The 16,847-nt window shown below is 39.8% G+C and overlaps 3 protein-coding genes and 1 long non-coding RNA gene across 7 annotated transcripts in view; 1 reads left to right on the top strand and 3 right to left on the bottom strand.

Annotated features, from left to right (window-relative positions):
- Positions 1-6: 6 nt before the first annotated feature.
- Positions 7-2,400, bottom strand: LOC107274082 (U3 small nucleolar ribonucleoprotein protein MPP10). The gene is made up of 4 exons (XM_015752840.2): positions 2,195-2,400; positions 726-2,094; positions 526-634; positions 7-443 (listed from the first exon to the last, which is right to left on the bottom strand). The coding sequence occupies exons 1-4, from the start codon at positions 2,269-2,271 to the stop codon at positions 70-72; spliced, it is 1,929 nt and encodes a 642-aa protein (XP_015608326.1). The 5' UTR covers positions 2,272-2,400; the 3' UTR covers positions 7-69.
- A 566-nt stretch (positions 2,401-2,966) lies between these two features.
- LOC107274080 overlaps positions 2,967-16,847 on the top strand; it is a 31,212-nt gene continuing 17,331 nt past the window's right edge. Inside the window, exons 1-6 of one of the 4 annotated variants that reach the window (XM_015752831.2) lie at positions 2,967-3,334; positions 6,024-6,235; positions 6,425-6,567; positions 6,643-6,802; positions 6,926-7,157; positions 7,270-7,394. In XM_015752831.2, coding sequence (XP_015608317.1) covers positions 3,194-3,334; positions 6,024-6,235; positions 6,425-6,567; positions 6,643-6,802; positions 6,926-7,157; positions 7,270-7,394 — 1,013 coding nt within the window. In that variant the 5' untranslated portion in view covers positions 2,967-3,193. Of the gene's footprint in view, positions 3,483-4,751; positions 6,236-6,424; positions 6,568-6,642; positions 6,803-6,925; positions 7,158-7,269; positions 7,395-16,847 lie in introns of all 4 variants that reach the window. The other 3 variants (XM_015752832.2, XM_015752833.2, XM_015752834.2) reach the window with 3 other exon arrangements.
- Positions 3,484-4,709, bottom strand: LOC107274085. Its single transcript, XR_001539398.2, has 2 exons — positions 4,587-4,709; positions 3,484-4,500 (listed from the first exon to the last, which is right to left on the bottom strand). It is a non-coding gene; the product is annotated as an uncharacterized LOC107274085 (long non-coding RNA).
- LOC107274083 (prolyl 3-hydroxylase OGFOD1) lies at positions 8,062-12,110 on the bottom strand. The gene is made up of 2 exons (XM_015752841.2): positions 11,088-12,110; positions 8,062-10,957 (listed from the first exon to the last, which is right to left on the bottom strand). Exon 2 carries the CDS (start codon positions 10,345-10,347, stop codon positions 8,446-8,448), a length of 1,902 nt encoding a protein of 633 aa, XP_015608327.1. The 5' UTR covers positions 10,348-10,957; positions 11,088-12,110; the 3' UTR covers positions 8,062-8,445.

The raw sequence follows: 16,847 nt of genomic DNA on the forward strand, positions 1-16,847 counted from the left end.
GACGAATTGTTATTTAATATGATTTTAATTTTACATTATAAAAAAGGAGCGAAAAACTGGAACGAATGTTCACAATTTCAATTTAACGGCCGACACGACACTTTTGTCTTTTCTCTTCGATGCTGCGCCCGTCTTTGATTTTATTTGACTCTTCACTTGATCTTGTAACTGATTGAAGAATGCAGTCGACGATTTTGTGACTTTGTGACTCGTCTCGTCCACCTTCAATACGTTACGTTCTTTACTCAATTTAGCAATGGCCTCCGCTGCTTTTTCTTTGCTGAATTTCTTGCCACGGCTTGGCTTCAGAGTGTCGCCCATTTTCTCACGTTTCTCTTTAGCCTTTTGTCGCTCTCGCTGTCGCAGCTTCTTCTGGCGACGTTCTCGCTTCATGTCCGTATTAGTTCTTTCCGCTTTACCAATCAAATCACCGCGTGGCTTGGCTGTAAGAGAGAGCATATTTTTTTATTTCATCCTCTTGCAGTAATATTAATCATGACTGGACATTTAATTGACGTAATTTACCTTGAACTTCTTCTGGTGCAAGTAACGCTGCATCGCTGGTAGCAATTGGCGCTACTTCCTCGACACTGACTGCAGGAAGATTGCTTATGATCTTGATATCCGGTTTTGCCTGTAACGCAAAATGATGCGTGTTTAATTATTTATTTTGTTAATAGTTGAGAGTGAAAGACAAAGATGGGAAATTTGTTATTTATATTTACCATCTTGGGAGTGTAATGGAAATTGGATAGAGCATCCAATTTTGCAAATAAGGCATTCATTGACTCGCGTATTTCAATGTGTTCTTTTGGTTCCTCAACTTCTTTCTCCGTAGCGTCCGGATTTAAGGACTCTTTTTGCTTCAGGTACTCGTTTTCATAAATTTGTGCCAAACTTTGTTGACTCTTTTCTTGATCCATTACTAATTTCTTCTTGTACTCCTTAGGTGTTTCCACTGGCTTAAATTTTTTCTCCACATCGTCCCAGGCCTTATCTTTTATCCTTTGCCTTATTATGTCCTCGAGGTTTAAAGTAGTTTGCTCAGTAATAATAGGTGCAGGTCTACTTGTAATATCGAATTCTACATATTCTTCTAGTAATGAATTTTGAGGCCTCTTTGTAGCATCTACTTCACCTCTTAGTTGCCAAGGCTTTTCGGAAAGCACTTCCTCTTCAAGTTCCTGAATACGTTTTTGAAGTCGTTCTTGTCGAGCTTCTAGCGAAGATTTTATTTCTGGATCTTTTTCATTTGGATTTTCTTGCTTATTTTCTATACTATCTGTGTCGTCGGAGTCATTTGTCAGATTGAATTTAACGCGTTTTTTCGAATTACTATTTGTTTCTATCTCAATGGGTTCACTTTGGTCTTCAATGTCACTGTTCATTTCAGAATCTAAGTCATCGTCTTCATTTTTACTATCTCCTTCAAAATTAATATCTACAGATTCTCTGGAATTATTTGCCATATCATCATCCTCGCTTTCAGGACTATCGAAAAATGCTGCATACTTGATTAGTCTGGCATTTTCAGTATCATTCTCATCTTCTTTCTCAGAAAGATCATTAAAAAGATCCAATGATTCGCCATCAGATTCGTCATTATCTTTATCATTCGATTTTTTTTCTCTTTTATCCTCCTTAGTAAGATATTCATCTAATTCTTGTAATTTGAAAAACTTATCATCGACAATCGAATTTTTCTGATTTCGTTTCCTAGTATTCTTTAGAGATTTTACTTTTCTAGTTTTCTTTGTATCTTCTGCTATGACATTTGTTTCCGATATCTTATTTTCATCCTCAGACTCTATATTATTCCTTGTAGATTCATCGTCAAGCAAGGGATCAGGTTTCGTAAGACTAATAGGCAGTGTGAGCTGACTATTGCCAGCCAATACTCGAGAGACATTAGTCAAAAAGTATGGCCATTCTCCTTCATTTTGCAATTCCAATTGCTGCCAGATTTGCTCCTCGTCAAAATCTTCAGTTACCAGCTCAGGCAATGCATCAGTCTTCCTCTTAAACTGTTCCTTGGTAAAGTCATATAAAAGCTTTGTATTCTCCTTAAAATTTGTGGCTACTTTATTCTGCACGCTAAGTAAAATAAAAGCAAAAAAGTGAGTTAAGTGACAACAATAATTTATGCTATGCAATATAAAAAATTCATCTTTCGAAATTTTCACGATCAACAAACCTCAGAAAGTGTTCCGCCTTTTTCGTGTCACTATCGACGCTGGATATAATGTTATCCAGAATTTTCACATTGGCCATGGTACAAATTTATTAAATTAAAATCCTTGCAATAGGCTAGAAACTTAACACATGGTACAACAAGTTACAGATCCTATCCTTGCTTAGTACAGCGCCATGGCTATATTCCCACTCCTCTCCTTACCCAACGAGACACACAGTGAACTCTGCAAGACACAACTTGAACCCCACCCAACATTCAACAAAAATGTCCCCTTAATCGGTAACACTCGAAAGACATTATCCACCAATAATATAAATTTACCATCAACCACCCTCGAGTGAAATCGATAAATCCATTTTTTTTCCAACCAATTCAAACGGTAACACAGAAAAAGCATATAGCGGCAACACCAATTGACACTCAGGGCGCAAGTCCATAACGCGTCCGGGTATTCCTGAGGGGATAAAGGTTCGGTGATGACGAAATAAAGTGGGGTAAAGGGTATCATAGCCAGGGGATCCGTAGTGCATCACACACAGTAGACAACATCCCGCGAGAGGTCACGATCGAAAATCCTGTTGGGGTAATGAGGGTGACCATAGGCGATAAGGGGTGGTCGCCCCTCGTTCCATTCAACGTCTCCAACGGCAACTCCGACAATCCGAATACTCCCTGAATAAGAAAGTGTTCTCCGTCAAAAACCAAAGAATACAAATTCACAAATTCAATCTGTCCACCTCTTCGAGGCCGCGCACTATCGCTGGTGCAGCCTCCTCGTGAAATGAGTGCGCGGCCGCGCCACAAGAAATCTTATAAATAGAGACGAGCGACGAAGACTCAGGGAAGAAGGAGAGGAGCTACTGACTACGTGGGAAAACGAAAGAAAAAAAATATAACAGAAAAAACTACGAGATGGCGGGGGAACGTGTGTATCGAATATAGAAAAGCAACCGAGAAATTCCTGTGGGCGGAGGAAAATCCCGGAAGTGGATTTACTCAATGGGCTTTTCACGGGGAGGCCAGTCGACGTGTTTGCGCGGGTCCGATAGGCCACGCGTTGTCAACGACCGGGACGAGCTTGACAGAACGAAGAATTTACCACGTCCACCAGTCCAAACCAGGAACAACAGTGTACAAACTGTACGTATGTACACTGACTAGTCTATAGAGACACTGTCATCATAACCCTAAAGATACGTTGCATCCGGAGGACATTCTTCATATCTGGTATTAATTTTGCCATGTCGCTACGGGATAACGTGGAGTGTGCCATTGCAATTTTCAAATAGTACGTATCACACGACCTTAGACTGATGCTTTATTACGTCTTTTAATACATATATATATACATGCTTTAAGACCGCTTTTACGCTGACTGTCCGCCTACTGCGTACGCGAGTGCGTTTAATTGGCCGAGCTGAAATTGCGTAACGTAACTCTGAACGGAATTCTTCGTGTAGACGTTATTTGCACTTATTCTTTTCTTTAAAATATCGCTATCGCTAGTAGACAATAATTATTACATTTATTCAACACTTCATTCTCCCATCATGTATCCCATTCATTGTAATTCATTTACTCAACAAGAGTCACTGGATCTGCTTCTACGATTATCAAAAACCCGTACAGGTTATATTATCCATATATTTTTTCCTATAGGATAGTCTATTTCTTATATTCAATTCCAGGCCAGTTTCGCCAGTAGATTTGTCTCGCTCGAGAAGCACGTGCTCGTTAGACCGTTACGAATCGCTATTGAAGATATTACAATTTTTCACTAGATATACATATAACAGGATGATAGTAAATATAACATCGTTCATCATAAACGAACAAAATGGACGTTAGACTGTTCTTATTCATATATATATATACACAACGATGAATACGGGATGTCTGCTATTAGGAATTCCAAGCTGCTGGAATGATTATAACCATTGTCATCCTGATACAAGACTTGAATGAAGTTGGAAATATGATATCATTTACTGTTGACAGTTGCTGTAGAATCATTGTTGAAACGTCAGTACGGAAAACCGATATGGTACCGAGGTGAATAATATTACACTAATTGAAAATCCAATTTGCATATATCTTTATAAGTAAATGTATATCACCTCGGACACTACGTCTTAGGATAACTCACGATGCTCACCAGCCCGTAACGCCGTATACAGAGAGCCAGCCAGGCTTAATTATTTATTTTTCTTTAGCTGCTCTAAAAAGGCACCGATGTGTACAGAAGAGGAGCGAACTCGAGCCTCGTGAATACGTTGCGAGCGCATCGGCTTTTATTCCCTTTATACCTGTTAACAGTTTTCATTTGGTTAAGTGCTCGCGGCTGTTAGTAACGTTATAAAGTGATAAATTTTTCAAGGACAATGAAAATTACAACTTTTACTTCTCCTATCGTCGTACACAGCCATTCCGCGAGACTCATTGTCGCACGCATCGTCCATTTCGCTTATTCGATGGTCTGAAACGTCAGTATCGCGTGAAAGCGTCACTTTATAATAAACGAATTCATATGAGCGTGAAACCTCGTTTACTTTTACAGAACAGATAAAACATGGCTGCGAACAAAACGAGTACACCCAGTGTCTGTTACGTGTGCGGCAGAGCATCCGGTAATGGTGATAATTCATGATGAATATTTTCTAATGATTAACCAAGTGTCGGGACGAGTGAAAATATAAAGAAAAGGTACGGAGTGATTCAGTGACGATACTTAATACTATATTTTTACGGAGATAGCCTAATGGAACTTTTCGTATGTCGTTTTAAAATTAATATTAGTAATATACGTGTTGACGAGAGATTAGTCAAAGATTGACAATGACGAATGAGGTGTAGATAAGACGAAATTTTGGGGTTATGATTCACGTAGTTCTTAATGCAATCAGATCGTTCTTTTATATTCTCATCTTTGATATCGACGTACACAAATTTTGATTTCGCTTTTTTAACGTTCGTCGCGAAGACGGGGATCCTCGTGTATTTTCAAATCTCTAGTAAGAATGGCGGAAAGTCCTTCTGACGTTGTTATATACACGGTTTTATATGCGTATTTATAATATTTCTCGAAATATCGTCTAAGAGTGTCGCCGGAGGACGAAATACATTTTTCAACGAGACACATCCAGATCGCATCCACGATCATTAATAAGGAAGTGTATTGTATTTGTATATCAATGAAGTGCATTGTTCGAAAATTCATTGAATCCTAGTCTCTCGTGATTATATCATCGATACGTATTATCGTAAGACGAAGGTAATCGGTAATCGTAAAACTTGTGAACGTATTATGACACTACGATAGGAGAATCAAGATAATGATTAAAACAGACAGCGAAAATGTGTCTCGCGTGTTCGGTAGACAAAATTTAAAACGTAACTCAACGGTCACCGTAAGTCCAGCACGAAATCGCTGCGACACGCGATTGTCGCGTACGTGAAAACGCGGAATAATTCAAACGTGCCAAAAATGTCGAATAGCATTAAAAAACCTGATGTGATACTAAACACCAAATATATATATGGCTATTAAATAATTATATTAAAATAAGATTCGAGCGTAGTACCGTAAATGGCGCGTAATTTAAAAACGGTATAATTACGTTGGGTATAAAAAAATTATTAAAAAGAAAATACAAAGTGTAACGGTGTCGTGTGATTTCGTATAAATATAATCGTGATATCGATATTACATATCGTATTTAAACTTATCGATAATAATAGTGATTAAAGCAAAGAAAGAAAATACTTAAGCTCGCGTCGAGTCGCTCACTGCGAATGATTAAAGTCTGTGTGATTTTTATAATTTGATAAGGGAAATATAAAAAAGGAAATGGAGCTACGTCCAAAAATCGAGGTCGTACGTGTGTCCTCGATCGAGCGTGATAATTTTCGACCTCTCGATGGCGTTCAGCTTCGAGCTGCTTACAGCCACGTTCGGATTGGTACGTACTGCCCGGAACCGGAAGTCAAAGCGACAGTTTGTGAGAACAAGCCGCCGATAGAGCAGACGCGAAAATATAAAAAGTAAGTAAAACTTTTTGAGGATCGATCCTTATCGATTAAGGTTAACGCAGTAATACGTTATATTAACTTGTGATATATTTCGCTATAATTTCAAGGGGACTCCTCTTGTTACTCTCATCACGTAAATTCTGCATCCTTGCATCTTGACTTACATCTTGATGTGTCAGCATCTTTCTGTTTTTGCCTTAGAAACTTGGGACCAGTATCAAGACTGCTAAGACGTCGTCAACACACGTCATGCCTTGCAACCAAATCCTGTGATAACATATATAGCGTCAATAGAAGTAGCAACTCCCTGGACTGGAGATTGGGACAAATTGTAAACCAGCAAGGTTCGTTGAATTAATTAATTTAAAGAAAAAATAAAATATTAAAGACAGCGTACTCAATTCTAATCTGCATTTTAGGCCTGCAAGCTCGACAAAGTAGCAGCTTGGACTGGCGTGTCGGTAGAACCGTGAACAACGGTTCCAGCAAATTAGAATGGCGTGATGCGACACGTAGTGCTGAACAACTTTCAAGGAGCAACCCGTCGACGCCAGGAAACCTTCAGGCACCGAGCACCAAGTATGGACCATTTTTCTCTACTTGAAAATTCTGACCTTGCGAACCGTATAAAAAGTTGAAGTAGACTGTATAGTATTTTCGTAGAAAGAAAAATATTGATTTATCAATCATTATTTATCTCAGGTCAAAAATCATATCACTGTTGAGGCGCCTCTCGCCACGACTATCTCGACCTGGAAGCAAAGGAACTTTTCAATCATCGCCAGCGGCTTGTCCCTGGGTTCAGGTTGAATATTCAAGTGAGTCTATAGAGGATACTAAGCGCGAGGAATCTCAGGAAAGCGATGTGAGCTTTCAGCAGGAGTTGCGGCTGAACGAGATGAAAAAGAGAATGGCTGGCGCATCGACTTCTCAGGTTAGAAGGATTAATTGAGTATATTTATGAATTTAGAGACAGTCACTTCCGGAATGACTTTGCATTAGTGAAATGAAGTAGGCATGTGTTTTAATGGACTAACTCGTCACAGGTATCTGCCAAGGATGAACCTGAAGATGATCTGGAGCAAAGGAAGGAGCAGACTCATCGCTTGACACAGCCAAGGATAAAAATTCAGGAACCGGATATCGACTATAATCCCTACGTCTACCGAGCGTAAGCCCCCTTATTATTTTTTTCATTTATTTATCTCATCTCTTACTAATGGCAGATCAGCTGAAAGCTTCGTTTCTGAACGGTTAACAACGCTGCTGAAATGGTTACTGGGATTGATCACTTGAAATTCGAAGCTTGCAGCTGTATTTCCATTGAGAATCCCAATTCACAAAATTCATTTTAAACTTTGAATGTTTCGCTCGGACTTACTTCCTACCATCTTCAATAATTATATCTCTCGAATCCATTTACATCTATCTGACACATTTTCGATTATACTTTTCACCTCTGGTAAGACTTTACTCTGTTGACAAGCGATATTGTACATTACCAATGTAAAGTATATTTTAATTTTATTTTTTTATCTCAAAAATGTTCAATTTCTCTTTTTTCTACAATCGACCATTTAATACCTAACAGTAGATATATTGACTGTCGTTCAATACACTCAAAGTCTAATCGATCTACTCTGTCACATAGAATTGTTTTCTCTTCCCTTGAAAATGCACCGCATCCAGTGAGCACAGTAGTTGCATGAAAACGAAGATACTAACAGTCACTTTTTCTAGTGTAACCAATATAACTCTGTCAATCCATGTATATAACATAGATGTCAGGCCGAATAAACAGTTGGGAATGTCTGCCGCATTGTGAAGTTACCTTTACCCACGAATATAACGCTGAGAGGAGTTTACAATAAGCGTGGTAAACTATGGAGATAGTTAGTAAAGTAAGGAAGACCTTTTTCTTTCTTTTTTCAATATGCTGATCATAAATACTGATAACTTTATTAATACGATTACAATATTCCATTCGATACGACGTCTGCAGTCGAATTTTTGAATAAACAATCCATATACTATACTCCAATGGTGGATCAAAACGAATCTCGTGAGAGTTCGGTCGATCGACCAAATGAAACTGACAATTCGCTGTACAATGTTTGATTATAAATTGTCAAATGAAAGATATTCAAATCTTATATAACAGTTATCACCGTAACGTCCCTTGGCCTTCGAATGGCGGATATTTTATCCAACATTTATGAAAGTTACTCGTAATAGGTACACACCAGGTTGTAGAAGTAGCCTTTGCAATAATGATTAACATACTTATGAATCCGAACGTTGGTCGCGCTCTTGTAAACTAGGCACAAATGGTTGTCCCTTGCCGGTATGTTGATCAAGGAACCTTCCACGTGGCCTGGATCTACGTAGTCTATTGTGTCTTCGACTTTACCCATGTGCGCCAGATGGAATTGCATTAAAACGTCCAATGTTCCAGGTTCTCGAGAGCTAGTATCTGCTTCCTGTTCCGCCAGGTCTTCACGATCAGAATTCTCACAGGAATAGTCTCGTGGATCTGAGAGATAGTCGCCAATGTCAGACACGTCCGAATCCTCGGAGTCAAAAGTTCTTGCCGGAGCCTTTGAGGATTTTTGAGGCGACGAATTCGACGATTTCGAGCAAGACGCTTGTTGTGGCTGCTGCTGGTACGAGGAGGGCTTCTTCTTGTGTTTTGGAGATTTCGTTGACTTTGACTTCAGGATTCTCCTGAACACTTCCTCGTGGTCCTCGTCCTCGTCTTCCTTACTGCTGGGAGGAGTGTTGCAGCCTAATCCTGGTATGATTGTCACGTCGGATACTGCTGAGGGACCTGCCTCGCCATTGTCAAACGAATTGGACTGTTTATAAGGCCTGGATTCTGCGGATGCTGATTGGTCCGCGTCGTTTGGACCATCCGAGAATCTGTTGTTTCTGTCAGTCGTGTCAGGATCTAAGCAATTGTCGTTGATTGTTTGCTCGTCGCAGAGCAACGTGTAACATCCGGAAGACATTCTCTGAAGCTCTATGGTCATACGTGGCTCTAGGCCATCCTTGGGATTTAAAAATTCAACCTCCGTGTAATTTGTTAGCAGCTGAAAGATTGCTCTGTTCTTGAAGAAGCTCAACAATTCTTTCAACTTGTCGGGCAATGACTCTTCTTCGGCTAGCTCGTAATTTCGCACGTCCGCCGGACCTACCCTCTTCCATTTGATCTGATCGGAGAGAAGCTCCTTTGCGATTTCTTGGTACTTCTCGGGCTTGAAGTAATTCGGAATAAAAACGTGGGAATCCCTCTCAACTGTTTCCTGGATTTCTCGGCTGATCTTCAGAGACATATAAGGGTCTGCTACCCATTCAGAGAGATCCAGATCCGAGTCCTCGGGATGCGCGAACGTTATCACGGGCTCCGGTCTGGGTCTTCTATGGGTTGTTATGGGACCGTGAAACCAGCCGTTAATTGTCCATCTTGATTTGTCCACCGACGTCACTTCAGCAACTTGGTGATATGAGTTATCAACAACCTCGAAGAACACCAAGGAATTGTATTCAGGCACTAACGAACGCACTACCTTGGAAGGCAGACCATTCTCGTCCGTGGTGAAGAGATCTAGCGCACCTCCATCCTGAGGAGTCCAATTCTTCGAAAGGTAGAGGATGAAGGCTATTCGACGATCATCCATGTTGTCGTCGTGGCACAGCAGGAAGTCTGTATCAGAATAGCAAGAACTAGACATGGATATCTTCTTATTCAATTTGATCTTAAGGTTCTCCTCCATCCATGCGGCCAGGTCGCATTGAAAGGCCTCGTAGAGAAGTCGAATATGCATCTTATGCATGGCGTTAACAAGGTCGCAGGTTTGTTCGTACTGATAAAGATCAACAACGTTCCTTCGACTTTTGACTTCTAACAATTCATTCTTCATGGCGTCCATGAACTTCTCACAGGCTATAAAATTCGATATCTTTCCAATCCTAAACGGCTTAGCTATCACCTCAAGTTCATCAGTTTTCACTGGTTCCGAATTGTGCCAAGCTTTAAAGAATTTTTTTTTGAACTCGTCCGTATGTAGATGCTCCGATATAATACATTTTTTAAATTTCTTTGCCTCCGGTTCACCCTGAGCCATATCTTATCGCTAAATTAACACAAGGGTACGGAATTTGCTATTTAAAAAACCGAACGCGATAACAAGTATACTTAAAATATAAAATTCTTCCCTATTCGCGTAAAATCACGTTTCTCGCTTCGCTAACACTGTATTCGTGAATTTTGTGTACGACGATACGTTACAAAGATTTAAATATTCGGTCGACATACACCTGCACTCCTCTGTTCAAATTGTCGCGGGCTTTTCAACTCTTACGAGGTACTATCACAAATAGACATGCACTATCTATAACTTCAGTGCATCCTTATCTAGTTCGCAAAAACACGACAGTCTTAAATTGAAGAGTAACGTAATATTATCTATAAGTGTACGTAATGCTTTGTTGCTCTTGATAAATAATTCTCTAAATTAGTTACCGATTAATCACCGTCACAACCACGTTTGCAATTTTTGTCCCACACCCTGGTGCATTATATTCACTTTAGCTTCTCAATTCTTCTTTAAAGTTCCTGGACCGTTTCACGTTTTTCCATGCACCTGCGCTCCTCTGATTTCTACGCTTCAGTCAGCTCGGCACTTCTGTTTTTCGGAACATGCGGTCCACGTGGTCGACCGCTCTGCATGTGCTCTGTAAAGAAATATTTTTGAATTACACGTCAAAGTAGCAGTTTGCAACGTTATGATCCGTAGATTCGAAATCCCGATTCACTAATCTTTCGATATCTGTCATCTGACATATGTAAATTAACGAAAATCACCTTATTAACTAAATTTAGAGAAGTAGATCTGTCGTTTCGTGTCACGCAGTTACCCACTACCTAGAGCTCGGTACTGTCCTTCCTGAAAACATTGATCGTTTCGCGAGCCAGGATTGTCGCGTGCAGTATTGGAGCCCGAGACAGTTTACATAGTTGGAAATTGAATCGCACGTGCCGAATCTGTATCTCAGGAATATGCATGTACATTTATATATATTAACATAATCCGTGATCCCATTTTAAAATTCTTTACTTTGTGCCTCGCATTATCATTCTTTCAGTATCAATAATACAAAATACCTATACAAATGCATGAATTTTCAGTACTTCCCATTAGAAACAACGTACAGTGAGCCTAGTTTATTACCAAAATGAGGTTAATTTAACGAACCGCACCCTTTCATCGTCGTAAGTTATGTAATAAAAAAGAGTAGGGTGGAGGAAAGAATTTAATATGCAATTAGCATTCCCTTCCATGGTAGGTTAGACCACTAAGCGCAGTGGTTCAGTATAAAAACATAACCCACTAACAGACGGGTCTAACCGCACATTCGGCCGCAGGGAAATAAAGTTTAATTAATCGATGTTTATAATTATAGTACCAGTAAGATTGGTCTATGTGAAAAAAACGTGCATCACTAGGTCATAATAAATGTTCCCTTTATTATTCATAAATACAATTAATTAAATTGCTTACGTCTCTAATTACATGTAGTTGGTATAAATGTATAAACAAAATTTATTAAAAAAAAATTATTGGGAACATAAATTAAAGTTTGTAGGACCCGCGTGTTAAAGTGGTTTCCTAATCCAGTCGCTAGGTGGTATCCAGTCGGCGCTGGTAGCAAGATGGCGGCCGCGTTTCACGTTTGACTGATGCTGTTGCTCGGAAGTAAATTCGGGGCACACCCTGGCCGCTAAATTGTCGAGTGTAGCTGCCGCGTAGGACCGGTTACCGCGTAAATTCCGTGAACAGACCCGCGCGGTTATCCTGGATTCCGCAAAGCTGGCGACCTACGTAAACGTGAGTAACAATAATAACGATTTGCCAAAAAAGTCCGGGACGGATAGTAGATAGTAGCGGTAGGATCATTCGCAGTGTGTGACATGTCTACGTGACGTGACATTTCTTCCCTCTCCAAACAAATTATCCTTCGTATCCTGACATCTGCGCTTCCGTATTACGTCGAGATGCACGCTGCTCGTTATTAACCCTTAATATGCATAAGTGAAACGGGTGGGGTTCCTCGATGAGGTAATATAAACATGAACAGAGGACACCCGGCTGCTGGAGCGTGCCGATCTTCTTCCTGTTTGCTTTACGGAGTGATAACTCTGCTAAATTATTCCCTTTACTCTAGAAATCGTAGTGAATTGTGGCATAAGATACGTAGGTAACCGTAGAAGTTCTGTAGAAGCTTTTGCTCAGAGAGGGAGAGAGAGAGAGAGAGAGAGAGAGAGAGAGGAAAAAGCAGAGAAAGTGAGACAAAGGTGTGAGAAATGGAAGTGAGTGGGAAAAAGGGACAGTGCGATGGATTCCTTAGATGCCTCTTTTTTTTGGAAGTTACCCTCGAATTTATCGACCCTTTTCTTCTCCTACCTGAATAGAGTTACACGCTGCCAGACACCCATTTGACCCCTTGCCAAAGTAAACGAACGTTTAACGGTTAAATGATAGTTTTAAATTTGTTAACGGCTGCTTCTATCATAACACGTTTTTCTGTCTGCTTGTAACTTCAACGTATGTATTTAGAATCGCAAGCAGTTTGTAACGTCCTGATACTTTCTTGTCGCTGATATCGTATGTTTTCATCGCAAATTGCTTCAAATCGCCATTATACCTTAAGGTATTTCTATATCAATTTTTCAAGTTATTCTTATATATCTTAACACGCTCGTTATTCACTATCTACTCTTTTTCCTTAAGAAATACCATTGGTGCGTCCAGTAACTCGTTTAGCGATTACGCCAACGGTCGCTGGTCGGCCTCGAACTTTTAAAGTGTCGTTAAACGCGATACGTTCATTGCGTCGTTAATACGAACGATCTATAAAATATTAATAGAATCAAAAAAGAGAAAATCAAGGAGAAAAAATATGTAATTGTCATTACGGTAGAAATTCCTTTTATCTTTTATTATTTATAATGCTCTCCCTTACAGTGTATTGTTCCGTTAACTCGACCGCTGGCAAACGTGCGTTTACTCTTTTCATGTGGACGTTATCCTTTGTACCTTTTTTTTTTTCGAAAATTGCACATTATTAACCGGTCACACAACCGTGTCTTAAATCCTTGGGAAATTCTCCGTGAATTAAATCATAACGGTATACACGTACGGTTAATTTAACAGTGTTTCTTTAATTTCGGATAATATGTTCAGTGAAATTCAAGATTCATCGCGAAATGGGTAACCGCTAAATACTTTCGTATTATGAGAAGTGACAAATTACGCGGATGATCGTGATTGTTCTAAGACATAAAAAATAGTGGTATAAAAAAAAGTTATACTAAGAAGTACTATACTTCCGTTGTGCAAGTGTTGGGGGTAACATAGCGGACTTGCCATAAGAATCGACTTGGTAGCAACGTCATTCCTTCGATAGTCAGTCAGTGAAGTGCCAGAGATAAGTGCGCGGCTGTGTAATGTAGAATCAAATTTTCATTGCATAGTATTAATTTTTTTCAAAATTCTATCTCTCTCCCTCTCGCAAACGATCTCTGTCAATTTTTGCTCCTGTCTTCGTTTGCGTGCTGAGTTCGTCATCGGAACAGCATGAACATAGCTCTGAGTATCAATTCAGTCTGTTATCCCAGGTAAATGAAATCTTTTTTTTTCTTTGCTAAATTAATTACGTATTATCCATTTAGTTAAAAAATATCCCCGTAATTATTTTCTGACAGATACTGCATCAGACAGCCGGTCGAATCTATTGATTTTTATACTTGCGATGGGAATGGATTTCTACAGGGATTTTTAGGACTTGTCCTACTTACTACGTAAATTGTTGCCCGTGTAAAAAAATGTAAACTGTCGTAAGGTATATATGAAAATTTTAATTGCGCAAGTAATTCATGTCGAATCCAAAAGAGTTAATACGCATTAAGTATATAATCGCAATAAAGAGACAGTGAACGTCGTATGCCCCGGAGCAGCTGTATTCTGCATTCCCAGTATGTGCATCATATCCGCCGTGAAATTGCCGCATAATTACTCGTCCGATCGCTCAATCATTGATGGTCTTGAATTACGAAAATTCACTTACTCCCTTAATCAGACGTTCAATGCCATTTTCATGTCCGCTATTGACAAGTAGTTGAATTATATTTTTTTTTTTAATCTCGACTGTATTCCTTATGAGGATATTTACATGCGCGACAGTTATACGAGACATAAATGTCATCGGCGTGAAATTAATCGGTTCATTGGATCGTTAAAGATTTTTTTTGTTCCCTGCCAATAAAATGGTACAAATTCAAATTCCCATCGCGCAAATCAACTACCCACGTTTTCATCGTGGTAATTTCTTTTACCTTGTCTATTCATTCTGTTTTTGGTTATGCCAACGAAAACCGGTTTTTCTTATAGAACTTCAAGAAACGTCGATTATTCTCACGAAATTCAGTACGCGTATTGTCTAATCGACTCGAACGTTAATTTAGCCAGTGTCAATTTTTCTTTTTCAATTTTTCCATCGCCTTTGTTAGTGTAAAAAAACGCACGTAGATACCTACCACGGATAACTCGTCGAGTCAATCCGAAAAATATGTTTGATTCTTATTATTTCACACACCCATTCGTTCCCTGTGTGCCAACTTACAACGAGCTACAATAAGTAGGCAGCTTCGTGACCCGGTTCACGATTAATTTCTACCGCTAACTTTTGTCAGTCCGCGTCATACGGGAGGCCCCTCTTTATCCTTGCTCAGTCTCCTCTACTTCTTTGCACGTCCGCCAGGTGTCAGGCGCGTTAGATTAATATCTGGAACGTAACAGGTTCTGGGATCGTGGGGTTCGGGCTTTTACCATTTGTCGCGAGTAAATCGCGTGGGTGATTCTCGCGATATTTACAGTCAGCCTGCATCGCGTTTGCTTTCCCATATCCAGAAACCCGGTTTCTTCCCTACCATTCAGACTGCACCCGAGACGAAAAAAAAACACCTAGCATTTCGTCCTTTAGAAAGACCGTCCAATTTTACATGCACGTTGTAAACGTCTTTTCCAATTGCGCACATGGATCGCCAAATTTTGTACAATATATACGTTTCATATTTAAAAAAATGATTAGCCGCTTTCGTTACACATGATTTTCAAATTATCTGCTTGTACCTCTTAAGATCGTAAAAATTGGCAAATTCAATTTTACATGTCTGTTGAAAATCCACTTTAAGTACCATAAATTATACACGTTATATGTATGCATATATAGATATACTGCACCATGCACCGATCTATGTCGCTAATACCAGCACGTCGCTCATTAAGAATGTACATAATGGAAAATACATAAGTAGATTCGATACCTCCCTACAACCGGAGTCTCATCTACCTAACCTACGCACAAATTGCTTCACACGTTGCACGTGATTAATAAGTACTACCTAGAAGCGGGAGAGGCAGGTGTAAATTAACTTCGATGTGTTAGAAGATGACAGTACGAATTTGTCTCCGCCTTGCATCTTGCACGAAAGCACGAGCCGTGTAGGGAATTGTGTCGAGCGATGAAAACTTGTGATTAGCATCTATAGTTTGTAACCACAGAGGCGCCACTGGCGCACAATAACAAAAGCTCCAGGTACGTACATTCTACATGGGTGTTATGTTTGACTACGTAACGCATCATTCTAGCCCATTTTGTACCATAAGTGGGGTAGTTTATTCTATAAATTTCCTAGATTATTAGACCAGGTTAACCTCAGGTCAACATACTACGTGATACTTGTATGTAATATGGTGTATGCGCTATTCAAATTCACTGTCCAACCAATAACGTCGAGCGTAATTGTCGTGGCGGCGCGGGTTTTCATGCAAGCTTTTATGCGCGTCCTCAGTCGGTATGCAGACTTCCCTCGTTACGCGCTATTTATAACCTGGACATTCGACTGCCATACCAACCGATTGTCTGCTGGTTCTACTAGGTTTTTATGTTTCTAGTCTGGCGACTCTCATTGCTCATAGATTAGTTTCTGAAAAATGGCGACATTCCGCGCGGATTCTATTTACGATCGGCGGGGACGTGGAGTATTTGAAGTAAAAGATATGTAATTTTGGGATTAATTTTATTTATTGGATCGAAGAGTTGACTACAGTATATGTACTTTACTGTGATTTGTAACTCTAAGATTTATTAAGCTTGCCTTGTCGCTGTATATGGGTAATAGGGGGACCTGTCGCTTAGTCAGATTCAGGAAGAGTCTCTTAGGGGAGGCTGGACCGAGGAGGATGATGGGAAGTGGTCCACGTAGACGATGGAGCGAAACCGTGGTACGTCTGAGACTAGAGTTCAAAAGTCAGAATGGTTTATTTGGGTTTATATATAGAAAGCTAGGAGGCAGCACGGTGTCACTTACCCCTATGCGCTTACGTGCTACCCAGACACGTCCTATTCTGGAAGAAACGTCAGTGAGTCCTCGCCAATGTAAAGGTACTTTGCGATGGAAGCTTTGGGTAGATTTATCGCCGAATAACGTAGTAAGATTTTTTACTGTATTTGTTATTCGACGTTTTCAGTATCCGTTGATACCAGAATTCTGCCATTGGGA

This window comes from Cephus cinctus, unplaced genomic scaffold (assembly GCF_000341935.2).
Source record: "Cephus cinctus unplaced genomic scaffold, Ccin1 Ccin1_scaffold2234, whole genome shotgun sequence".
Lineage (NCBI taxonomy): Eukaryota > Metazoa > Arthropoda > Insecta > Hymenoptera > Cephidae > Cephus > Cephus cinctus.

What these genes read in the sequence shown, in the direction of transcription:
- LOC107274082 (XM_015752840.2), bottom strand. Translation starts at nt 2,271, where the DNA reads ATGGCCAATGTGAAAATTCTGGATAACATTATATCCAGCGTCGATAGT. An exon ending in AAGGCGGAACACTTTCTGAG is followed by an intron (nt 2,095 to 2,194) that starts GTTTGTTGATCG and finishes TATTTTACTTAG; the next exon opens with CGTGCAGAATAAAGTAGCCA. An exon ending in TGCACCAGAAGAAGTTCAAG is followed by an intron (nt 444 to 525) that starts GTAAATTACGTC and finishes TCTCTCTTACAG; the next exon opens with CCAAGCCACGCGGTGATTTG.
- LOC107274083 (XM_015752841.2), bottom strand. Translation starts at nt 10,347, where the DNA reads ATGGCTCAGGGTGAACCGGAGGCAAAGAAATTTAAAAAATGTATTATA.